This window comes from Protopterus annectens, chromosome 1.part0 (genome assembly GCF_019279795.1).
Source record: "Protopterus annectens isolate FY-2018-M chromosome 1.part0, PAN1.0, whole genome shotgun sequence".
NCBI classification, from domain to species: Eukaryota; Metazoa; Chordata; order Ceratodontiformes; family Protopteridae; genus Protopterus; species Protopterus annectens.
In genome coordinates this window covers 540,148,977-540,175,615 of record NC_056725.1, presented here as the reverse complement: position 1 = coordinate 540,175,615, position 26,639 = coordinate 540,148,977, and the positions used below count along the sequence as shown (strand labels likewise).

The following is a 26,639-nucleotide window of genomic DNA, read 5'->3' as shown; positions in this document are numbered from 1 at the left end:
ACATGCTGATTCAAGCCTGGCTCAACATGGGCTCTCAATCTTAAAATCCACCTTAACTCGACAGTCTCTGGGTAATTCATCTTATCACCCCCTCTTTTATTTATGCCTACAATCTGCAGAACTCTAAACTTGAAACCATGGTTGGAGTGTATGGCAACATGTTTAGCTAGAGCATTACTCAAATTTATTTTCTTAATGTCATATATGTGATTATACATTCGATCTCTCAATCTCCTAGAAGTCATGCCTATATAGAAGGCTGTACATTCTGTGCAAGTAGCTAGATATATTGTTAGTTCTCTCACAAGTAGCATAAAAACTCGATGTATATGTATAATTGAGATGAGGATGAACAAACCGACTATCACTAACTATATGTTTACACATATTGCATCTATTGCATGGAAAGGTGCCACGTCTTAAAACTTGTCTATCTACACTACTAGTTAAATTAGTTTTATCAATACACAATAGTCTTTTTAGGTTTTTGCTGTTTCTGTATCTAAAGCTAGGTGTTGCCCCTATTAAATTGGAGCACTGATTATCTATAAGTAATATATTCCAGTTTTTCCTGATAATACTAGTGATATATTTAATAACACTAGTGTACCTGGTAGTACAAAATACCCTATTCCACTCATAATGGGCCCTGTGATTGTATCTGGTCTTAAGATGTCTTGAGACAGTAGAACCTTCCATATCTTTAGCCATTGAATCCAAGACAGGGTGTTTCAAACTACATACCAAGGATGCAGTGTAGCCTCTCTCTTGAAATAACTCTTCCATATGATCTATTTGTAGATTACTATCAGTAACATCCCTACATAGGCTGGAGATTCTCTTAAATTGACTCTTTTAAAACATTTGGAAACGCAAAACGTGGGTGCATACTATTATAATGTAATAATGCATTTCTCCAACACTGCTTCCTATACAGAGTAGTTGAAATCAAACCTTCTGGACTTCTAGAAATTGTAATATCAAGAAAGGATAATTTATAGGGGGATGCTTCCATCGTAAATCTTAAAAAATCGGTAGTAGACTCTAAATAAATAACCAGGTCCTGCAACAAGTCCAGGCTTCCATCCCAAACGATTAATGTATCATCCACAGAGAGAGTCTATAAAGCAAAATATGCTGAAAAAAGACGCTATTAAACAAATGAGCACATTCCCAGTGATACATAGCTAAATTTGCATACGAATTTGCACATGGGGTGCCCATAGCCACACCTCATGTCTGTGCATATAGTGCTTCGCGATACATAAAAACATTGTTATTCAATACTATGTCCAGAAGTGTGCAAATAACTGGGTATTGTTATCAAATCCACCTAAATTAAGTAAGGTCTCCCTAATAGCCTCTGTTCCATAGTCATTTGGAATTACTGTGAATAAGCTCTTAACATCTAGAGAGATCAAAATGACAGAAGGGGAAAGCATATTACCTTTCATTAAATTACCTAAATCATCCAATAACTGGTAGGTATCCTTCAAAATAGTTGGAACACTCCTTGCTAAGGGTCCTAGAACTGATTCCAAATAATGTAAAATATGTTCAGTGACAGCCAGCCCCTGACACTATAGGTCGTAAAGGTGGAGGAATAATATCTTTATGTATTTTAGAAAGACCTTTGATTAATGGTATCATTGGAAACTCAATCAAAAGGTAGTCATAAAACTCCCTAGTGATCTGTCTACACATCAAAAGATTGTATAGTGTGTCATGAACATTCCTTATAATACCTGTAACAACATCCCGTACTATTAATCTGTAGGTATTGTTGTCACTTAGCATATCAAACATAATCTCATTATACATGGAAGCATCTAATACCACTATGCCTCCCCCCTTGTCAGCTGGCTGTATAATCAAATCGACATTATTAGACAGATCATAGAGAGAACGCCATTCATTAGCATCCAAATTATGGTATAAATTTCTAGGAACAACATCTGAAAAATATTTGTAAAAATCTTGTTCACATACTGAAACAAAACAGTCAATATTGGAAGGAAGAGCTGGTATAAAAATACTTTTACATTTGAATCGGCTTCCTACATCAGTCTCACTTGCTTTATCAAACAGTAGTTTCAAAGACAAGTTTCTAGCAAAAAGGCGTAGATCAGTCAAGACCTCAGTGGGGTTACTACTTTGCGAGGGGATAAAGGAGACCTCTATTCAATAAGGTCACCTCACTAGAACTGAGCATGTAGCTCGAAAGATTAAATATGAGTGTACTCAGTTTCTGTTCTTTCTCCTTACCTCCATGGTTTCGCCCGAAAACTTCCTTTTCCGTCTTCCCTGACTGTTGGATCTCGTTTGTTGTCTGATGCAATATTGCATTGGGAGAGGTAAAAAAACGTCATCAGCTTTCTCTAATGTTTTTTTAGGTTTAGCGCCAAATTTATTAAAAGAAATCTGTTCTTCCAGAGCTTGTTGATTAGGTGGAGGAGTATCTAGTGTTGACGCAGCTTCAATCATCATATTTTTATCTGCCGACGTAACATCCGCTTCGATCCTATCTTCCATCGCTGTCCTCATGGAATTTAAAGGGACAGCAGCTACAGGAGTTGATGGTTCAACTTCAGTGTCTTGGCTACGGTTTGGTACATATGTGTGGTCATTGCGTTGAAGACTTGTTTTCGGCCATACAAAGACCTGACCAAATAGAAAATCTTGATAGTCCCTTTGTAAAAACTAAATAGACAGATAACCTTAGCTGACTATCTTTAGGAGGCAGAAGAAGAGTCCAGGGGTACCTGGAAAATGGTCCTTGCAAAGCTTGAACACCACAGAGAAGGAATCAAGCTTAAAGTGCATTGTAAAAGTATGTAAATAGAACCAAGTAGCAGCTTCTAGAATACTTCTAAGAATCCAACCTTTTCCAAAAAGACACAGATGAAGCAGACACCCTCACAGAATGGGCCTTTATCCCTGCCTGGAATCCAATGTCATGGTGAGTATAACAAAAAGTAACAACCTTAGACAACCATTTGAAAATAGTCTGTTTTGACAGAAGTTGTCCTTTCTTACAGTCACAAGAAATGAACAATCGATCTGAAAGACTTGGTTCTGCCAAGATAGTACCAGACTTCCAGTGTATGTACTATCCTTTCTCCCTCATTTTTTGACTCCTAAAAGAAAACAGGGAAAAGATAGTTTTGGCTTAAAGTAATCTTGGATCCCACTTCAGGCATAAAAGAAAGAGATAGTTCTCAAAGAAACCCTGTCCCTATAGAAAATGAGGTAGGACTGACTCACCATATCAGTTTGCAACAAAGATACCTTTCTTGCAGAGGTCGTAGCCATCAGTAAAACTGTTTTCAATGTTAAGAACCTGATTAAATTAGCTAGTTCAAATGGAGCAAAATGTTAGCTTTTCTAACACAAACTTAAGATACCAAGGTAAGACCACCGTTTTTCTTGGTGGCCTCTTATGCAAAAGCCCTTTCAAGAACATCTTGACATCAGACTACTCTGAAAGAAAAGGACCCATAGGTAGACATGCTGAAATGGCGGATAAACGAACCTTGACAGCAGAATAAGAAGGCTAGTAACTCACAAACATTATAAAACCTGGGAACAACTAGCCTTGAATGGGTGCTGGTTACATTGTTGGCACCAACTAGAAAACCTTTTCCATTTGTTAATAAATGATACTCTAGTAGTAGGCTCTCCTACTTCCAGTGGTACCTACTACACATTCTCAGTAAACGGGTGCCTGAAAGGAATTAAGACCCTATCATCCATGCAGTCAACTGAAGATTTGTTGTCGAGTGTATCAAACACCCCTGTTTTTGTGCAAGTATTTCCAGTCTGTGAGGAAGCTTGTGGTAACTTCCCCTGGCAATTTCCAAAAGAAGGGACAGTCACAGTTGCCTGGGCCAGGACAGTCACAACGATCTTTAGGGATTCCTTCTGAATCTTCAGAAGTACTCTGAATATTAGTGGAAAGGAAGAAAAAGCATGCAAGAACATATCTGTCCAAGGAGAAGAAAAGGCATCTGTCTTCCAGGCCTTCTTGCGTGGAGTCCTGGAACAGAATCTTGCCAGTTGATTGTTCAGACAGGAGGCAAAGAAGTCTACTTGAGGAACTTTTCCCAGATGGATCAAACCTTGGAAGACCCCCTGATCTAGTTTCCACTCATGAGTGTCGGACATACAATTTTGCTTTGAGGGAATATAAGGATGCCTGTAGAGTGAGACTGTGCTGTGAAGCTACATCCCAAGCTAAAATAGCTAGTTTGTAAAGGGGGCATGACCTGGTTCCTCCTTGTTTGGGGATGTACCACATGACTGTGGTATTGTCTGTAACCCTATGAAGAGGTTCCAGAGAGTAGAGTGCCTTTATCAGGGCAAGCATCTCCTTGATATTTATGTGCTTGTGTCTGTCCTTGGTGTTCCACATCCCCTGCACTTTTATCCTGACTAAATCTGCTCTCTAAGCAAAGTCTGAAGCGCCCATAGTGACTGGCTATTTTTTAAGTCGGTGGGAAGAAGGAAGACCTGTCTCCACCAAAAGACTCTCTTCTGACAAACCCTAGCACTGGAATTTGAAAAGATAAAGGGTGCTGATGCTGGGTCTAAGATTTCAGATACCATTGTATCTTTCTCATGTGGAGCTTTTCCAAGGGTATCCTGTGGTATTCCCTTCAAAGTGACTGATGTCCAAGTGGAAAACCTTAGAAATACATCTAAATAAAGCTCTATTTTTTTCCTGTAAAAGAAAAAGGTTTTTGAACTGAGGTGTCTAACTGATACCCCAGGAAAAGAATCCTGTGTGTGGAGTCAAGACTTGTGAATGCTATCTTGGAATCCAAGCTTGCGTAAAAGATCTGTCGCCCAAGACACAGATTCCTGACACAATGAAAAAGATTCTGCAAAGATAAGCAATTTGTCTAAATATGGAAAAATGCCAGTACCCCATAGCCTGCAATGAGCTATAACTGGAACTAGATTACACACTTTGTGAATACTCTTGGTGTAGTGGATAGTCCAAAGGCAAAGAACTGATAACGTGATCCAGACGCACAAAGCCTTAAGAAATGTCTAAAGTCTGGATGAATATGGATGTGATAAACATCTTTTACAGAACAATGGGATTCTATTACTAAATGCTCAACGTCTCTGTCCTTTTTCTCCCCATTTACCATCCTTGCTATGAATAAACAATAATACAGAATTTAAAATACTTTAGTCTGTTTCTCTCCACTAGAACAGTATCTTACTGTACTGGTGGTTTCACTTTCAAAAAACTTTTATCCTGCCCTGGAAAAGCTTTACTTCATTTATAATAGTTTGGTTTTTCTGACATTTAACACCACTCTGGGACTATTTACAGGTTTTTAAATATTTTTATACTTAATATCCGAGTCTGACCACATGGGGTCTAGCATCTTGATGTGATCCTGATTGTTTAATATGCCTGTTTGTATCCCACAATGCATTGCTTCTGTATATGTATGCATATTCCAGGGCAGGATAAAATATATATATATATATATATATATATATATATATATATATATATATATATATATATATATATATATATATATGTATATTCCAGGACAGGATAAAATATATATATATATATATATATATATATATATGCATACATATACAGAAGCAATGCATTGTGGGATACAAACAGGCATATTAAACAATCAGGATCACGTCAAGATGCTAGACCCCATGTGGTCAGACTCGGACATTAAGTATAAAAATATTTAAAAACCTGTAAATAGTCCCAGAGTGGTGTTAAATGTCAGAAAAACCAAACTATTATAAATGAAGTAAACTTTTTTTTTTTGAGTCGGTGGGTGCGGTTCTCCTTTAAGTGTAGGGTTACCAGGAAAATTGAAAGAAGAAGAAGCGATAACAGGTTGTGAAGTGACATAATTTTGAATTTGGACACTATCACAAACATATTTTAGGAAAGAAAACTCCAAAATTGGCCTCCAATAATTTTCTTTGACACTACGAACATCCTTGAATAAAAACCCTTCCCACCTGGGAAAGGGGAACTAGCTCTCCACCCCCCACCCCCACCCCCTTGGGATATGCAAGTGATGAAAAAGTGGAAACAATGAGTCTGACTTGGAAGATGAGGAATGACACCTTGTAAAGGAAGAATTTCTTCACATCATCATCTGTAACCTTAAAGAATTATTTTCAGAACCCATACGTCTGAAACAATCTGTTGCCAAACAGGAAAATGGAGGTTCAGACTTTTTGGAAGAACAAAAGGAGCCAGGGTGGGAGGGGCTCACAAGGTCTCTCGAATAGTCATTCAGACTTGCTGGACCATCCTTAGTTTTGGGAGGTTCAAGACTTATTTTGGAACATACTTTCCATTTCTTAAATGTCTGTTTACCTGAATTTTGTTGCGACTGTTTATTCTACTTTTTGCCAAAACTAGATGAGGAGATAAAAAAAAAATCCATTGGACAATTTGGAAAAGAAGGTCTGAAAAATCATGAGAGAGATTCCATGGATCAGCTTGACCATTTCACTGCACTCTTTGATCATGCCGCAGTACAAGGGCTAAACATTAAAGTTCTATCCCAGCGAGAATTTAAAATCTCTTTTTTTTTATCATCTGGGAGGTACTGAGAATGCAGCCAGGCAAACCTCCTCAAAACAGTACCAGTGGCCACAGCCCTGGAAGAAGAAATTAAGTTATTTAAAGCAGATTTTTTTTCCTCTTTTCCTCACAAGAAGAAACTGCAGATAGACATCCCTCACAATTTGTCTAAACTAACATGAGCCTGACAATTTCAAATTCTGAGAAATTACAGCTGCAGAAGTATACATTTTCCCCATACATATCAATTGTCCAATTCTTCTCAAAAAAGTAGGATTGGAAATGAATGCTTAGCAGCACTGGGATAAATCAAAGCTATAGCTGGATCAAGCATGGGAATGGTGTATAAAAATTTTAAGACTGAAGAACTTCATACATCCTCTCTGACTTTTTATGGACAGCTGGCTGAATATCTGGAAAACTGCAGGCAGTAACACACATCCTCTAAAGCAGACAGAACAAGAGGAATGAGTGCAGGTTCTGGAAAATCATTCTGTAAACTTAAAAGTATTTTCTGAGAGACTGAAAACTTCAGCGTTCTCCCATTGAAAACACTGACATATTCTAGCAACAGTCCCAGAGAAAGAGAAAGAACACCACACACACACACACACACACACACACACACAGGAGACTTGGAAACTGAGCGGTCCTCACAGTCTGAAACAGAAATCCAAAGGAAAAAACGTGGACTCTGTTCTTGCATCTTCCAATTCAGATTCAGAATTTTGAATTTCTCTCCCTTACCGTAAACTACTTTACAAAAATTATCAAGGGCCTGAATTAAACCCTGGGCTAGACCCAGTAAACTAATCCTATCCAAAGAGAGTAGATACATAAATGGTTTTCTGCTTTTTGACAGGAAAAACGGTGCCATCTATTTTATTAATGGCATGACCTACTTCTCAGGGATAGGCACAACATTCTGATACAAGGAAACCTTTCCCAGGGCCAACAAGAGTGGCTCTTTGTCCAGTGAAGGGACCCCAACAGCCGCAGAGGACACAGCTACCCCTGGTCCACAGTGGATGTAGGTGCTACACCACAGGGATATGGGGTAAACGATGGGTGGTCTGAGGTACAACCAATGGCCACAGCAGAGCCACCCATCTGCGTCAGATGCAAATTCCTAGATGTGGTGGCAAAGTATTTATGTGGTTGAAAGGAGGACTGACAATGGGACCTGTAGTCTGTTCCATGGTTAAGCTGAAAAAGATGCATCTTTCCCAGGAAGACCAGCAGCAATTGCCTGTAAACATTACCAGTCCACAAAACTTATTTTTGACAGCAAAAAACATACAGTAAAAAGCATTTTAAAACACTATACCAGCCCCACAAAAGAAAACTAAATTTCTCCACAGAAAAATATATTTTCAGTTACTTTATACTACTTTTAAACGGACAGGAAAAAAAACAAGTGCTCTGTTTAGAAGTATGTTACAGTCTCAAAACTGTAACATACTGTTAAAGCACTCCAAGTTTTAAAATAACTTTCCTGATGAGGAAAGTAACAAAGCATCAACAACATTAAAAAATGAAATGTTTTTCTCCAAAGGGAACTTACCTGCCCAGCAAAGGAAACCAGAAGCCGACCAATAATCAAAAGCCTCAGGGAAGTGTACTCTTCTTTATCAGTAAGGCTCTGAAAGGTTTCATGCACAAACTTGTCTTTTAGTCAGCTCAACTCAAGCTGCTTGACAGTTTGGACATATGGAAGGTGCCTTGAAGCTTTGGAAGCTGGCCAGTTATATCCTTGGCAGAATTTAATCCATACAGTTATGGCTACTGCAGCAGTGATCAATATGATCAACATCTGCAGAGTGGTAAACAGAAAATAAGGAAGTATTTGGATAATATGAATGAGTTTAGAAAGATTGCTGTTAAGCAACTTTTTTTTTTTTTGTTAACGGCAAAGCATGAAAACTTTTAGCAATTTTAGACTTGGGCAATAGAAACTAAAAAGGATTACTGCACAATTTAGGGAGCATCCAACAAGAAAAAATAACCAGAGATCCTGTACGGGTATTACAGCCAATTTGGAGATATTATGAAAATATGTATAAAGCAGGAAAATGTAGAAAATCAAGAGCGAGCACAAATGGAAGTATTTAAGGTTAGAGGTACATAAGGCTTAACAACTAATAGTTACTTTGAGGAGTCGAGATAAAAACTTATGTATAATCCATCTGCAAGGAGGTTTCCAGAAACAGATGCTATTCCTGTGGAAGTTTCGAAGCCAAGATGGAAGAAAGTGATTAAAATCTGGAAAATGGTTTAACAGTATTTAAAAAAAAAAAAGGGAAGCACCAACATCATCTTGGAGAAAAGCTGCAGTGGCTGTACTATCCAAAGGCAATAAAGAACTGTCAGACCCAGCTTCGTAGACACCCATTTCAATTTTAAACCATAAATATAAAGTGTTTATGCTAGCTAAAACAATGACAAAGGTGTTGCCAAATTGACAGAATATGGATCACTGTGATTTTGTGGAGGGGAGGCACATATTTAACATTGGTATACCACTGTTGTTGGTGGGGTCTTAATGCAGAGAAAGCATTCGACAGGGTAAGATGGAATTTTATGAGTACGGCAATGGAAGCATTTGCCTTTCCTGATATAGTAACAATGTCAATTAAGAGGACATATGAAGGATCAGAGGCAAGAATTAAAGTGGAAGGGTTCCTCTCTAATAATCTGTGTTTGAACAGATGAACCAAGCAGGGGGTGCCCTCTTTCCTCTTTATTTGTTTTATATTTACAGCCACTGGCAAATAAAATAAGGGACTCAGAAATTCAAGATAATTGGTTTGGTAATTAAAACTTAGCTTTAATTTTCAGATGATATTCATTTTTACCAGTAAATCCAGAAAGGGCATCTCAGTATTGTGGAACAGACAATTTCAAGTCTTTAAGGGACAGAAACTTAATGAAGACGAAACAACGGCTATAGCCATAAATTGTGTACCCACACACAAATTGGTTTAGCAATACCCAGACTTATGGGGGCAAGATAAGATGAAACATTTAGGAGTATGGATTAAAAAGGATTCTGTTTTGACAGCTTAGGATATGTGTAAAGACACTAAAACAAGAATACAAAAACTGGGAAAACGAAAGCTCTTTTTCATGAACATGGATAGTAAGATACAAGCAGCAAAAATGTTTTTAGTCCATTTAGTTTTATGTCAAGCTTCAAATTTTTAATCAACCACAGGAGAAGTTATGGATAAAAAAGAGCTGAAGGAATTTATCTGGGAGGGAAAGAGGACAAGAGTTATGTAGGAAAGGTCTGTCCTTCCAATCAAAGGAGGTAGTTTAGGAATCCCTGATTTGAAGGGATATTTTACAGCTACATAGTTACGGTAGATTGGGTTACTATCAAAATACTGAAGTTCAAAAAACCGAATGTTCAATACTACGAAAATGACGTCAGACTTCCGGCATACTAATTAGGTTATAATGTCGAATCTGTTGATCGAATTAGATTCAACATTTCTGTCGAAAATCGGCCATGATGGCAATGTAGGTGCAAACGTAAGTGAAACAGCTACACTGTCATTCATGTTTTAGAAGGGGGGCAAGCCCCCTTGTGACCCCCACACCTCCTTCAAATTAAACAGTCCAACTCCGAGATCGCACTACAGTGAGGAAAGGGATATATTTCCCTTTCTGCTCTGTACCACGACTCTACTCAACATCAAGTTACTATCATCAAATGCACACTTGCATTTGCTGATATGTAATCTCAATCGCTTAACATTCGGCAACACGGAAAGTCAACTAACGTTCGACTTTCCGTATTCGCTGAACCAACTTTCAACATTTTGATGGTAAACCCGGCAGATTCACATTAACACAAGCAGAAGGTTATAATTCAAAGTGGAAAGGGATGATGACAAAACAGGAAGTTCAAGAAATAGTTGTATTTTGAAAGTAGATCCTTAAGGAGAATAAGCACCATACAGTTTACTTTATTCATGAAGCAGCAGGAAGTATTCTAAGAACTAAGCCAACATAAGAATGAAGAATGATTTGCCAACAGAGATGACAAGTAGGATTACAAAGAATAGGCAGAAGTGGGCTGGAATTTACTGGAGAAAACTGATAAAGGAAGGTACTGGGAGCAAATAACTAGAGAGAGAAATGTAAGAGTGGTATGAGGCCAAAACGATGTTTGGAATGCAGGCTAGAGACTGCCTTTTCTACTAGGGGTCGACAGAGTATAAGCAAAGGGAAAGGGGAATCAAGTTAAAGACCTGCTCTGGTAGAGTTTTTAGTTGAATCTAGGGCAGAAACCGCTGTTAAACAAAAGAGAGGCAATTAGTTTGGCATATAAAACATTGCAGGATAACTTGAAGAATCACTGAAGGTAAGAACAAGCTTAGGAAGACAGACTGGAAAAGAAATTTACAAGGCAACAATGGGAGGACATACATATGGCTCCTAAGTATGCAACAAAATCCAGAACATTTAGTATTCTTGCTTGGAAGTGTTTGCACATGTATTTTTATACCCCATGCAGACTTAAAATATTTTTTCCTCGGGTAGACAGAAAATGTTGGACATGAGGAGGAAAAGTAAGAGGCAACTGTGACAATACGTTTTGGAAATGTAATCAGTTGACATTTTAAAAATTTCCTATGGAGTACTCTGTCAGATGTACTGGGGGGAAAAAATGGCTAACTAAGGAAATTATATATTTTTAGTTGTTTTGCCAGTTTGTTTTTCTTTGTTTGGTATAGCTACGGGTTCAGGAAGCAACAGCAGTCCGTTTAACCCACAGGATACCCCTGTGGCTTTTAAACTCAGTTCTGCTGCCGGAGACTTATTGGATGTGGAGAATGCCCCGGTCATGGACAGCACGTTGAATTTATTACACAGCAAGATTGACCGCATTTTTTCTAGGCTCGATCAGCTGGATTTGGACCAGCGTGGTTTGCGACAATCCTTTCTTTCCTTAACTGAGACACAAAGGGATTATCTTAACACAAGTTCCAGTGGAATTTCTGTAATCACTAATGGTTGAGTGGAAACATCGAAGGATGAATTACGATCAGACCACTACAATGAGTCGGGTAGACTTAGCAATGTTAATCAACCTATTGTCACTCGTGAGCTGAACCGGTTCCCTTTAACCGGGAAAGTAAACATCGATAACGCTAATCCACTTACTATTGGTTGTGACATTGTTCAACCGTCGATTCCTGGTCATGTAAATACTAGGGACCATGTAAGAGCACCGGATATGGTAGGGACAACTCAGAAAAGTATTCCTATTACAGCTAACGTGTTGGAACCACCAGCATTGGGTACACTCTCTACATCTCAAGGTCTGAACAACAGGCCTTTACAACATCCTGTAACGGGTCACCAGAGTATGGGCGAGAGGACTGGACCTGAAGGTAATAATATTCCTTCTGCTTTTACAGTTTGGTTAAAGAATGGCTTTCATTTATCGGAAGGGCCCGCTATCGACAGTATTGTAAATCTGGGTGAGCAAAATACCACTGCTGATACTGAAAGCATTAACAACAAACGTAAAGTATTTGATGCTTGCCTGGTAAAATTTAAAAAATTACAACTTGAGATTTCGTATTTTCGAGAGTGCCTCAATCGTAAGGTGGTCCCTAAAGGGTTGAGGCGTGTCTCGTACCCTACCGGTTTGGAGACTGGCTCTGCCTTCCATTTGGACTTGATTAATTTGTTTGACCGGCAAGGGTTCGAACTTATTGAAATTATCATAAAACATTATAGTTTATGGGTGGACAACTTATTCCAATATGTGACTGGACGAACATATACAAGCTCATTACAAGTTTGGAAGGTATAAATATGAATACGAGCGCGTATTTACTAGCATTGACCAACATATGCATAAACTGAAAGTCAACACAATTAAAAAACTTGACAGAGACATTAAGGCATACAGTTCAGGATCTGCATATCATACTCCATCTCCTGCACAGGTTTGGAGTAAAGTGAATACCCACCCTAACCAGCTATATCATACTATTAGCCACCAGGATGAAACTCAAACTGAAGGTGGGGACAACACTAATTATGTTGACCTCTCCGATACTGTTCCTGTGTCTGGTGCCGTTGACTTTCAAGCAAATGGAGGGAGAGGGACCCCCTGGTGTAATAGGCTACATAGTGCCCATACAGATAACAACTTACACCAACACCACCAAAATTTTCAGAATGGCCCCTCTACAGGGGCCAGGCCAAAACAGAGAAATTTCCAACAGTCTCACTTCAAAGGCAAAAAGACATACAACAAATACAGGTATTAAGTTTCCAATCAAGACCTGATGTCCCAATGAACACTAGTGTTAATGAAGGGGTGGAATTACCCACTTCGGGTTCACTTTCAAATTACCACAGTATTTCAGATTCTGACACTGAGTCACCTGGACAAGAAAAGGATTGTTCAAATCTACCTGTGACAGCACTGAATAAAGGAGGGGACTTTAAAATGGGTACTACTGAAATTGTACAATTTAGTGTTGATATGGTGGACTTCCTATCGAAATGTCTGACATTTATACCATCTAAACCATGGAACGTAGTGGACACTATTTTGGACATTAAATTATACACTAGAAAACTTAATTTCAATGTGTTAATGGGTAGTATCTTTAATATGGATCATAGTGATAGATTCCATGTCCCAAGTACTTACAACCCCCCTCTACATCCTGTGCTTGAACTTTTCAAAAAATGTTGTGAACCTGATGTTAGACATGTTAACATGAATAACACTGGGGGAAATTACTTCATTAACACTAGTGAGGAAGAACATGATTGCCTACAGTTTATTAGATCACAGGGTTTACGGTTTTGTAAGCCAGATAAAGGTGGGGGATTGGTGGTCTTCAGTTTGGCTGACTATCAAAATAGGATGAACAGGCTGCTTAATAGTGAAGCATATATCCCTAGTACACGATCTGAGGTAAACAAAGCTTATAATATTATCAATGACTGTATAGAGAACTTATTTATTGAAGGGAATATTGACCAAAAAATTTATAACTACATGAAAACTATGTTCCCGAGATACCCATGCATTTTTGGTATCCCTAAAATTCATAAGAGCATGGAGAATCCACCTTTGAGACCATTAGTGGATAGTAGGGGATCACCAACCTATTCCTGTGCAAAAGTCGTGGATGCTATTTTACAAAAATATCTATTATATGAGTCCCAAATATGTAAGGACTCTTGGTCCTTTTTAGATAAGATAGGATCATTGGAATTCAATGCGAATTACAACTTTCTCACTATTGACGTGAGAGACTTGTACACTAGCATACCTCACGATGTAGCACTAGAATGGGTGGCTCTTATGCTTGTGAAACACAATGCAACCTCTAGAGAAATTAACTTGGTTTCAGTACTTATGGACTTAGTTCTCTCTAACAATTATTTCATGTTTTCCAATGACTTCTTCCTGCAAAAGGTAGGTGTAGCTATGGGGTCCCCCTGTGGAGGTAGCATTGCAAACCTAGTAATGGCATATTGGGAGTCAGAGTATGTTTTTAAGGACGACAGGTTCTCTGAAACCTTCATTTTTTTATACCAGATTTTTGGATGATATTTTCGTCCTCTTTAATGGTAATGAAGGTGACAGTGTACTAGTTTTGGACTACCTTAATAACACTACTGACTTCCTTCAATTTACGTCTACATTTGACTGTAATACTATTGCCTATTTGGATATCTGTCTAAACAAGAACTATGTTTTGAATTCCTATACAGCTAGGATATATAGGAAAAACACATAGGTTCATAGGTTAGTACAAGGCTAACTGCCCTTGCGAGCCATTGTAAGCCTAGCCAATTATTCCTCGTGAGACTCAAACCCCGCATCTTGTGTTTGTAAGGCAAACTCCTTAACCATTAGGCCACTATCGCAACTTAAAATAGTTAGCCCTTGCAAGTCTTGAACTCAGGACTTTGGAAACTATAGCCACAGCAATTTACCACTAAGCCATCTGAGCAGTAAAATTGATGTTGTGGGGGCTCGAACCATGACTGCCTGTTCTTCAGCCGACATCTCTACCGCTACGCTACTACTATTTTTTTTTTTTTTTTTTACATACTCCAATACTTTTTGCATTACACGAGTAGTCACCCCTTCCACCAAAAAAATCTGTCATTAAGGGGCAGCTAGTAAGAGCATCTAGAATGGTCAGCTTGGATGATGAATTTTGTGAGGAATGTGGTGTAATTAAGAACATGTTCCTCCACAAAGGGTACCCCGAACCCCTTTTAGACACACTTATCCAAGAAGTTATGGATAAGAGACGTAACAATGTATATATACCACTTCTTAGTGTTAAACCCATCATGCCATCCATAAGCCCAGGAGGTAATTTTGAGGCTAATGTGAATATAAATCTTAATAAAGATATAACTGAAGACATACGTCTTACAGACACCAATATGTCTATTAATTTCATTACCACTTACAGTAGATACAGTAACCATTGTTTAGCCATCTTGAGAAAAAATTGGGATCTATTTAAGATGCATCCGGATATCTATCAGAAGATAGGTGAGGGCCCCAGGGTGACCTTTAGAAAAGGAAAGAACCTTAAATCACTACTAGAAAAACAGGACACAGTAGTAGTAAGGAATCCAGGCATGTCTAAATGCCTAAACTATAACTATTGTAAATATGTTGATGAAATCGACATTTTCCAAATCAATGGTACAACATGCAGACTAAAGGGTAGATACAACTGTAATTCTACCTTTGTCACATACTTAGCAAAGTGCACATCCTGTGCAGTGTACTATGTAGGCAAAACAGAGAGAAGATTACGCGACAGGATGTATGAACACCTGTATGCTATAAAGTGTAAATCTGAAAACGCATTAGCAAAACATATTTCCTGTCATAAGGACCATTCTTTCAAGTTCCTTGTTATAGATCAAGTTAAAGTTGACATTAGAGGAGGCTTAAGACCTCTTAAACTTGAGTTGACTTGGCAGGTGAGATTAAATGCATACAGTTCTCCAGGGTTAAATGATGCTTGTTCAATTAGCAGTGTGCTGAAATTAAATAGCTTAAAGAGGTGAAAAAATACGAGTAGACTAAGTAATACAGGGAAAAAAGTAACTAGTATAATACATATATATTTGTATTTCTTTACGTAATACTATGGGTTTATCAAATTACACGACAGTTTCCACTCAAAAGGTTTGTGTATGTGTCTCTTTCTAGCCAATTTTATTCTACTTAATAACATTTCTTTCAACTGTATACGAGTGATTTCTTGGGAATGTATTTTAATACTGGAGCTAGGGAATGCATTTCTATTGCCCCTTTAATTAGTGTTAATTAATTGGTTTTCATGTGTGTGTGTGTGTGTATATATATATATATATATATATAAATAACAGTTTTGTATCCATGCATTGTGTTTCTGATGAAGTCAGCTGTTGGAGCTGATGAAAAGCACTTCAATAAACTTCCTTTTTGACTACATACTTGCTACCGCCCATCTTTTTTGATTTTAAGGAAATTATTCTTTTGAGCTGGGACACAGAATCTGAATTGCCTATACATATAGTAAGCCCTTAAGTTGACTTCTGTTGCCTGCAGGGGAAAAATCTACAAAATGAAAATCAAAGTCTAGACCAACTGTATTTGGAGTATTTGTAAGAGGTAAATGAACCTTAAGAAGGATCTTTAGAAAAGTAAAAAAGCAAATAGCATAGAAATAAATGGAAATTGTGGGAACAATACATGTAGACTAATGTTCAGGAAGAGAAGGAGTGAGGTTTAAGGGAAGGCAGGAAATGAGCAAGTTAATGCTGACCTAATCACAGTTAAAGAAAAAAATATGCGATGTAATGTATTTAAATAAAAATATTTATATACGTAGACTAACATATTAACAAAAAAAACTTCATCTTAATTAATGTTTTAATAAAGTGTTAAAACACAACTACACAGTCCAGTGGATTTAACAGTCAATACGTAAAACAAAAAAATAAAATAAAATTTTCTCTTCCAGGGATGATGTGATTAGAGAAACAAGAAAACTAAAATGAAAGAACATGAAAACGAAATTCCAGACACTGCTTTCAATACAGCTTCAGAAAGAGAAACCATTTACTTGTTAAATAAATGAAACTTAAAGCGCACACATTTTTCCCCAATGAGAATTAATGACCAACAACTTGATGAAAACCGCATTTACAAATTGACTTTTTTAAACACGTGCTTATTGTTTTTCAAAGAGCATAAACATATATATTTTTAATATGGACAATATATCATTATTAACATTTCTACAAGCATTATAAGAAAGCTTTCAAGTACAAAGCAAAAGAAACATTTAAAAGTAATACTTCAAAATGCCTAACAACATGCATCATTTAAATTGCTTTATTTACTTAACGCTTGATCTGCTCCTATTTAAATGTTTATCTGGTGTGGGTGATTTGTCTGATGAAGATAAGTAAATTGTGGATGTGGTTTCCCAGCTAGGCTACTATTTCATCCTGATGTGGAAGGTATTTTGTTGCCGGATACAAGACAACACAACAGGGTACAAAAGCTTTTATTGGGTTTTCACATCTACAAAGTGAGAAGTTGTGTTGGAGGTGCTATGCTAGGGAGTATATGGGGTGATGGTTACTCATAATTAATTTTTGTAGATCACTTCAGGAATACAAAAATGCATTACACCCGACTGCTGTAAGTAACCATCATTTAATTTAACTACGTCTGTATGCCCCTCAGTCACTCCTGGATACACAGGTGAAATTTAACTAAGTCTGTATATGTCGCAAACCACTCTTAGAAACCCCAAGTCACTGAGCAATGTCCGTTCAACGAGTGATCTGGATTTCAGTAAGAACTGAAAACAAATCTGTATGAAGGGTGGCTAAAGGATACATTTTTGGTACAAATCAGCATGCGCTCTAACTGTAAATTAATATGTCTGGGCACCTCTGCAAAACACTCAAATTACAGGACAGACAACATACATAAATATTCCAAACTAAAATTATATCTGATAGTGCAAATAAATTTCCATTCGTTCATGCTTATGGATACAAAATGTCTTTTTCTTGGATTATACAGATGCCACTGGCCATCACAAGCTCACTAGTCACAAAGTAAGTTTATAGGAAATGCCAGAAGGGAGCTTTATATTGTAGTCATTACAAATAACTCCAAATACCTACAGAGATGTGACCTTAATGCTAATTTATCTGAAATCATTAAAGTTTTATTATGCTTGTTAAACTATTACTACAAGACATCTAAATAATTCCTAATAATTTGTTCTACAATATTTACATTAAGAACTAAAAACATCTGCACTGAAACAATGCTCATTCCCAAACCACTCTTCTCAAGATACAGCAATAACACCCAATAACTCATATGTGCATCAACCCATCCAGAGAAGAGGTCTTGCAATGCTCTGTTGCTAACACTACATTGATTAGCTACAAAAAAGGATTTTAATGCAGGAATAAAAGCTTGAGAAGTCTTTTTTTTTTAACGCCTTACCTTAGCTTTCAGGGAAAACAAAACCATTGCCATTACATGGTAACCGATTTTCAAGTGAAGCTGTACATTTTTCATTATTTTTAGTTTACAGTTTATTGCATTTTGATGCTTAAGAAGTTTACTCACTAAGTAGCAAGCACTGGTAACTAAACCATTTAACAGTAACTATGGGATGATGACTGCAGTCACTTGTACTGCTAAATGTACAGTGAAGGTCAGGGGGAGCAGTCACATACACACAATTAACTATTGTGTACACTACATAGTTTCATTTACTGCTGCATGCTGTAAGCAAGCATTACTCTCTTTTTTGGCAAGTAGATAGGCTGGATGGATTCTGATGCTGCCTCCTCTGTCCTGGAGTGGAACAGATAATCGGCTGTGGTCACAAGAGACTCGCAGCAGCTTTTCTAAACGGCTCCCCAGTTTTGGGCATGCCAGACCTGTACTGGAGTTTGGGTATAGTTCTCTGTAGCTTAATGCAGGTTGCACACCATTTTGGACACAGGTTGGCCAATACAGGCAACAGCCCTTCATAACACACAGAATCCCCTTGGTTAAAAATCAAGGGTATTCCTAGAAAAAAATGTGATGGCTTGGAAAACAGCATGTCAGTTTTAAACTGAGGACAGTGTGTAAGTTGTTAAAAAAAAGTGCAACAAAGACTGATTTTATTTTAGCAATTCAAGTGTTCTTTATTTATAATAGGGCGGCCACGATGGTGCAGTGGTTAGCACTGCCGCCTCACAGCAAGAGGTTCTCCGGTTCAATCCTCAACTGGGGGTGCCTTCTGTGCAGAGTCTGCATGTCCTCTCTGTGGTCGTGTGGGTTTCCTCCCACATCCCAAAGACATGCTGCAGGTGGATTGGACACTCTAAACTGGCCTTAGGTGTGTGTGTGTTTGTGTGCGTCTTCTGTGGAAGGTTGGGCGCCGGGCTGGCAACTCGACACTGTAAAACTCCACTGCCAATCCATTGACGACTCCTAATCGGGAAAAGTCGAAAGAAGAAGTAGTGTTCTTTATAATGATAAAGCAATTCCAAGTGTTTGTCTCTTTCGGCTTTTCCCGGTTAGGGGTCGCCACAGCGGAACTCCGGTCCGCTAATGATTGGCAGTTGATTTTTAGGCCTGACGGACAACCTTCAACGAAGGTACGCCCATTCACGCATGTCTCCACGCAGAAGATGCACTAGCTGAGAATCGAACCGGACAGCGTCTGTGAGGCAACAACGCTACCGCAGCACCACCACCACCGCAGGTAAAGCAATTCCAAGTGTAAAAAGCATTATTACTTTAAAACATGTAGAGTGGCACCCTCCCAGACAAAGGACTAAATCAGCTTTTTCTGCAGCATCATATTCTCCTTTATGTCTCCAAACACCACAACTAGTTTCCAAAGTAATTTGCATATCCACAATAAAGGGTACTTGCTGTGCTAATGGCCCTCTGTTCTACTGCTTCTATACTTTCTAAACTGCTACCTCAATCTTCTGTCCGAAACTGCACACATCTGGCTTCTACTGCACTACACATTTCTGGCCAAAGACGTACTAAAACAATTATTCTGATTTCTATTTATGTAGCATACCAATCATCTAGAACTTCTGTGTTTTTATCAAACCACAGCTACAAAATTACTGGCAGTGATGGTCAGTCCTATATAGCTAGGCATACCTGGTTCACATTAAGTTCTTTTTGGAATTACAGAAATGAGTTATGGAAGACTAATACAAATCAACATTGAATACACCAGTCAACATAAAACTCCTGAAGAAAAAACATAAACCTAACATAGGTTCATAGGTAGGTACTAGGCCTATATAAGCCTAGCCAAATGGTACCCTGGCTTTTGCCACCCAAGAAAATTATTTTCCTGTGCCCCTGTCAAGCAGAGCCAAAGAAGAGATCCCCAGGGTGAATTTCCTATCTCCCATCCAATCATCAAGATTTTTCTTGAAGAGTGCTAATGGAGGAGCTTTGTTTGCTATAGATCGGTAGTTTGTTCCAGAGTATGGGAAGTCTCTGGGACAGGAATCTATCCCTCCAGCATGTTCTGCTTATTGTGATGACAAGGTTTAGGTCCCTAGAGCGTGTAGTTCGGAGGGACTGAGATTTCTAAGTGGAGCATGTCCAACAGCTCTGGGTTTGACACAGCTTTGTATGTTAGGCAGAGATTGCCTCTGAGTAGGCGATATGCGACAGAGTAAAGCTGGAGATTTTTTGAGACGGTCTGTGTAAGTCATCTGTTTGAGGCCAGTAATCCTTTTTGTGAGGTATTTCTGCGGCCTTTCCAGTTGTTGTAGGTGTCTTGTGAGGTACATACCAAAAGGGGCATTGTACTCTATAATGGGTCTAATGAGTGACGAGTAGATTGGAACAATGACCTCTTTTTTCCTGGATGAGAAACCTTCTGTGATGAGGTGTGCCACGTAGAAGGATTTCCTGACTACTGTGGCAATAGGATTATCAAAGGAGAGACTACTGTCCACCTGTGTCCCAAGGTCTCATCACACTTTCGGTGCTAAGTAGACTATCACCTATGTGGTAGTTCATGGGTACAGAGTTTTTACCAAAAGGGATGACAATGCACTTTTTGCCATTGAGCTTGAGGCCATGGCTTTGACACCAGGCATCTGTCTCAGTGAGGCCCTTTTGTAGGATGTCCACATTGTTAGGAGTTTTGATTATGGCTCCTAGTTTGCAGTCATCCATGAACTTTGTTAGCCAAAGACCTTCTGTGTTTCTTATCTAGTTCTCTAAAGTACAGGCTAACAGGAGAGGACCCAGGACTGAACCCTGTGGTACTCCACTTGTCACTTGCTTGAAGTTGGATTTAGAGTCTGTTACTTTCCCAGTGTGTGTTCTGTCAGTGAGCCAGTTGGCAACCCATCTTGTGACACAGGGATTTACACCTAGTTTAGTGAGTTTATCTATAATTCCAGAGTAAGGGATGGTGTTGAAAGCCTTTGCAAGATCTAGCTAGGCTGTGTGAACCACTTTACCCTCATCTACGGCTTTGGTGATCGCTTCAAAGAAGTCTATCAGGTTTAGGAGACATGATCTGCCTTTTACAAACCCGAACTGGGTACGGTCCAGAATTTTGAGATTGCCAATGTCACTGTTTATAAGTTCCATGTTGATACATTCCATAGCCTTGCAGACCCGGCTCGTCAGGCTGATGGGGCGGTAGTTCCCAGGGTCCATGGTGGCTCCCCCTTTGTGGAGTGGGATAACCGTTGTTGTGTGCCATTCAGTGGGCACAAAGCCTGAGGTGAGGCTATGATTGAACATGGTACTTAGATGGGGTGTCAGTTCGTTCTGTAGTTCGTGTACAATGCAGCCTGGGATGTTGTCAGGTCCCATGGATGCGGTGTTCTTGGCTTTGGAGAGTGTTTTTTTACCTGTGCAGCAGTGATTACAGGAACTTTGCATTCTTCCAGTATAGAGATGGGGCCTTCAGGGGGTGAGAGAGGGGTAAAAGTTAGCACTAAACCTATCTGCCAAGATGTTGGCAATATCAGTTGGTTCTGTATATTTAGTGCCATTGTGCTGTAACTCAGTGCAGATCTGAGTGTTGCCATTGAGATTCTTGACATAGCTATAGAATGCTGTGTGGTTGTCTTTAGAATCAGTGGCAATTTTGTTTTCTTAACTAGCTTTGGAGGATTTTATGAGGGATCTCAGCTTCTTACTGAGGCTGACCACAGAGTTCCACCAATCATGAGATTTTACTCTTTTTTTGCAACAGTTTCTTTCCTCTGTTGTAGAGTTTGTTTATGGCAGGGGACCACCAGATTGGCTTCCTTTTTTTGGAGGATAGTATCTTGGGTCTGTTAGGGATTGCACGATCCATACACTCGTGTAAGTGCTTATGAAGTGCATTTGTATAGGATTCAGCAGTCGTACCTCTGTTGTCAGCATGGGTGTCATGAGGTTTGCCACTTCTGTCTTAAGAAGTGTGAAGTTGGCTTTGGAGAAATTTTTACAGTGGTTTCCCCACTGGGGAGTCTGGGTGGGATGTGGATGTCTAGGGTGATTAGCTTGTGGTCGGATCTGACCAACGAGGAACTGGCCCCTAGCGTGGAACACCGGTTGCCCATGATGGCAATGACCAGGTCTAGGATATTGCTGCCCCTGGTGGGGGTGTGGATAAGTTGATCCAAGGCGTTGGAATTTATGAATTTCAGAAAACGTTGAGCACAAGAGTTGGTACACGAGTAGTTTTCCCAGTCAGTGGTGGTGTAGTTGAAATTGCCCATTATTAGGGTGTTACACTGGAAAACGTTAGGGTACAGTGTATCAAGAAATGAGGAGTGGGAATCCTGGGGCATGGTGGGGGATCTGTAGCAAGCTATAATTTAGACTGCGGTCTTGCCCAGAGTTAGTTGCACTTGGATAATCTCGGATGCATTATGCTGAGCAACTAGTCTAGAGGTGTGGATATCCTTAATGAATATTGACACGCCTCCGCCTTTAGTGTTTCAGTCCAGGTTAGGGGGCCAAAAGGTGTGGTATGAATTATAGCCTGGTAATACAGGGATGCTCTCTGGAGACTTGAACCAGGTCTCTGTCACTGCACAGATGTCGATGTTCTCCATTTTAAGGAGTGCCTCGAGTGACTGCATTTTGAGGTTTAGACTTCTAGCATTAAGTAGCATTACCCTCAGATTTTGCTTGCTTGTACCTGTTACGGTGGTGAATTTGTCATTTGAACCTTGCCTAAAAAAGGCACTATAGGGGTGGCAAGAGCCTTAGCCAGTATCCATAATTCCAAGGGCAACAGGTGCAGGCCATCTCTGGCAAAGCATCGTGGTTTGTTGATCATGTCATCCAAGGCAGACAGATACTGGATCCCTTAGAATGACACCAGAAGCTTAGCCAAATGCTGAAGTCAATCATTTTGTCCTTGTACTGTGGTATCATTCTGGTTGATGGCAAGATGCTAATCAGGGCTAGGGTCATACCTGCCTGGGCTACAAGATCGGACAGCTCCTCCATGTCTCTTTTCATGTAGTCCAGGGAGGCACGTCTCAGGTCATTCACACCAACATGGACAATGACAGAGTCATATTTGTACTTGCCGTGGAGTGACCTGAGTGCGTGTGTTATGTGGTGGATCCTGGCACCCGACAGGCATCTGGGAGTAACTTTCTCCTTGTTTAGCCTGGTAAATGGATCATCAGTGTGCCTGACAATTTCAACATATTTATCCCTCACTCTCAAACTCTAGCCCAAAACACCATAAATCCTACCATAAAACTCTAACCTTTACCACAATACAAAATAAACTAAGTTTACAGAGCAATTCATCCAGTAAGAGTTAACATTACCTAAATGCCAGCATAATATATCATAACCTGTGTTTAACCTGGAGTTACAACCAATATATGCAGATTTAGGAGACATTCATGCAGTAGTAGTCAGTATATTTCCAGCCATATAGACTGAAACTAGTGTCTTTCTTCAGTGAAGACAAGTAGTTAAAGGAAAAAGTAACTTGTACAAACAAAGTCAACAGGGCTAATGGCAAGGAAATCTAAATGCAATCACTAAGCTATACTGTGAAACTCCGTCTAAAATATTTAGATCTGATGAAAGCATGTTATAAAATACATACAAACATAAACCACATGTTTCAAATATAACACTATCTATGGTTTGATAACACGGCTAACAAGTCTTGACTCATGTAACAGGGCAAGTCCAACCGCGAACCACTTTTGTTTTGTCTGCACTTTCTACACAGCAGCAGTGAAGCACTGACAAGTACGCTGTAATGCACACCTAAAATGTGTTTCAGCTCTTCCCCAATCAGTGGAGAAACTTCGAAAAATTCTGGTCCCAGCTTAGACAAAGCATACCTGTACACCATACAGAACATTCAGCATAAACAAGACGGACAACAATGAAAGAAATTTCAGGGAAGCATGACAATCTGTCAGACTTGAGTGTCCATTTCCACTTTACACATTTGCCCTGTCTCCTTAAAGTGGTGTAGAGCACAATCACTATGTTCTATGGAAAAGAAAATTAGCATGTCAACATGCTTCTTTTAACACCATCACGGATAACGAATTAATATGTGCTACAATTAAAATTCGTCGACCAAGGTGACAGCAGCAAACACATTTTTGACTTCACTGCACTCCAGTCCTGAACAGCTTCACCGGGCTCTGTCCTCCGACACAACTTGTGCAAGCTAAGGGGCCTAGAGTACAATTTAAATTAAACGTTAGACACCAAAATATGTGTTGAAGTTAAACAACGTACACCTGCCCACAGTTCTACAAAAAAGAATAATCAACACAACTGTACTGCTGAGATCAAACCCGTTAAAAGACTACGAAAATAAACAGTAAAATAACACACAAATTTAGACAAATGTGCTTCATTGAAACAAGTCTTTCAGAAACTGGCTACAAGATGAAAACTGTACCCATGCAATAAGTGAAATACAGTCCTTTCCGGGACAATAACATATATTACTAATTGAAAGACGTGACTCAAGTAATACAGACACCTCCACCGGCACTGTAAAACAACTTGACAGCCAAGGAGCTAGACAATCAACTTTCAGTACTGGACTGGTAGTGTAGGAATACCACCACTAAAATCCAACAGGGTTAAATGAAAATGACCCAACTATCAACAGTTCGTTATATTCTTCTAAACTGCTTATCCAAAAGCAGGCCTAGACTGGTGTTGTGTCTTACATTTTCACAAGCCTAAGTTCTTCTCAGAAAACCACAACCACAACAGCCAAAAATACTGAACTGCAGCAGACTATGGGCCTTTAAAATACATTTGTTAGCTACTTACTTTCATTTAAAACCTCCACTAGCTCTGTACAGTTTTCACACATCGTTCATTAAGGCCAAATTCCAACCATTGATTGTTGTTATTACTGCTGATTGATTGAAGATGTGTCTGACTGTTTGTAAAGGTCGTTAGACATAGGGTTCACAAATGCAAATGAGATTATTCCACAGTACTGGCAAAATCAGTTACAGAGACCATTGACCAACTGTCGCCGCCATTTTGATATTTAGCGCTCGGAAAATCTCGTCTGTTTCCGGTCTTGCACATCGGAAGGCGGAAGAGATCGGAGCGGAAAAGAAAACGAGAGATAGAACTGAGTGGAGCAAGGGGCGGAGAGGTTTGGTAAAAGGGAAAAAAACTTAGCGATAGTTCATATGTCTTGCCAGGGTTGGTGAGTGAAATTGTAAACACAAGAACCACGTGTGCCGCGCATAGTCGTGTCTAGATTCTCTTGGTTGAGGGGGACCCAGTTGGACTGGTCCAGTCCTTTCAGACAAGGGAATGTAGCCTGTTCGCAGTGAGACGGCTAATTCCCCTTTGGCGTGAACAGGATAGATTCTGTTGTCAGAAGGGACCTAGTCATTTTCACCAAGATAATTTAGCATGTTCACAGTGGGATGCCTAAATTCTAGCAGGGAAAAAGTACAGTCTTTGCAATTGCAGGTAGATTCTAGATCTTGAAATGAACAGGCTAGATTCTCTTGATTGAAAGTACCATAATCATTAATAAACCTAATGGTTTGATGTAATAAATTTGAATGACTGCGTCCTTTCAGAATCACATTTATTGGACGAGTATGCACACACACAAGGAATTTGACTCCAGTTTCAATGACTCTTCCCAACTATGAATTACATAAACGACATACGTGCAACTATTAAGAATAAAACAATACATATAAGGATTTATCTGCCAAACCATATAACCCTTCAATCCTCCACAAGTCTTTTCAAAAAAGCATCAATCAGTATTTCAAAGTGAACTGGTTTTGTCCATGTACCAACCCTGAGTAAGCTATAAAATTAAATCATATCTGAATATCTTAACTAAACTATGTACTATACCAGTTGGATGAGTTTTGCTTTTATCTGCCTGACCATGTAAACTGTGAGTCCCTTTGAGAACAATACTAAAACATTGTATATAACTCTGTCTTATATTTTCTATGTAACTAACTTGACGTGTCATATTTGTAATATTGTCTATTGGAGATTTTCTCCCCGGGCCTCCGCTGAAAATGGACATGTATCCAGTCGGACAATCCCGGTAAACAAATGTAAAATAAAACTGTCTTTCGGCTTTTCCCGGTTACGGGTCGCCACAGCGGAACTCCGGTCTGCTAATGATTGGCAGTAGATTTTTACGTGCTGGCTTGCCTGGCCTAACGCAAAACCTTCAACGAAGGAATGCCCATTCACACATGTCGACACACAGAAGACGCTCTAACTGAGAATCAAACGTGCAACGTCTAACTGTGAGGCGACAACGCTACCGCAGCACCACCACCGCAGTAAACAAATGTAAAATAAATGAAAATATAAGGTGCAAAGTGCAACTCAGTGCAAGAAATACTGAAATAAACTCTGAAAGAAACAAGTATTAACAATATGTAAACAATGCTGCAGAATCCTCGGAGGCTTGGGAAAAAGACTACCTCAACCTAATAAGCTGAGTTAACCGTTTATAAACTTGAT

At 39.2% G+C, this 26,639-nt stretch overlaps 1 protein-coding gene across 1 annotated transcript in view; it reads right to left on the bottom strand.

Annotated features, from left to right (window-relative positions):
• Window positions 1-25,261, bottom strand: part of USP34 (ubiquitin specific peptidase 34) — a gene marked incomplete in the record, with an annotated part of 5,849,982 nt that extends 5,824,721 nt beyond the window's left edge. Inside the window, 1 exon segment of the mRNA XM_044061224.1 lies at window positions 24,945-25,261. Within this exon segment, the coding sequence (XP_043917159.1) occupies window positions 24,945-24,987 (43 nt within the window).
• Between the last annotated feature and the right edge of the window lie 1,378 nt (window positions 25,262-26,639).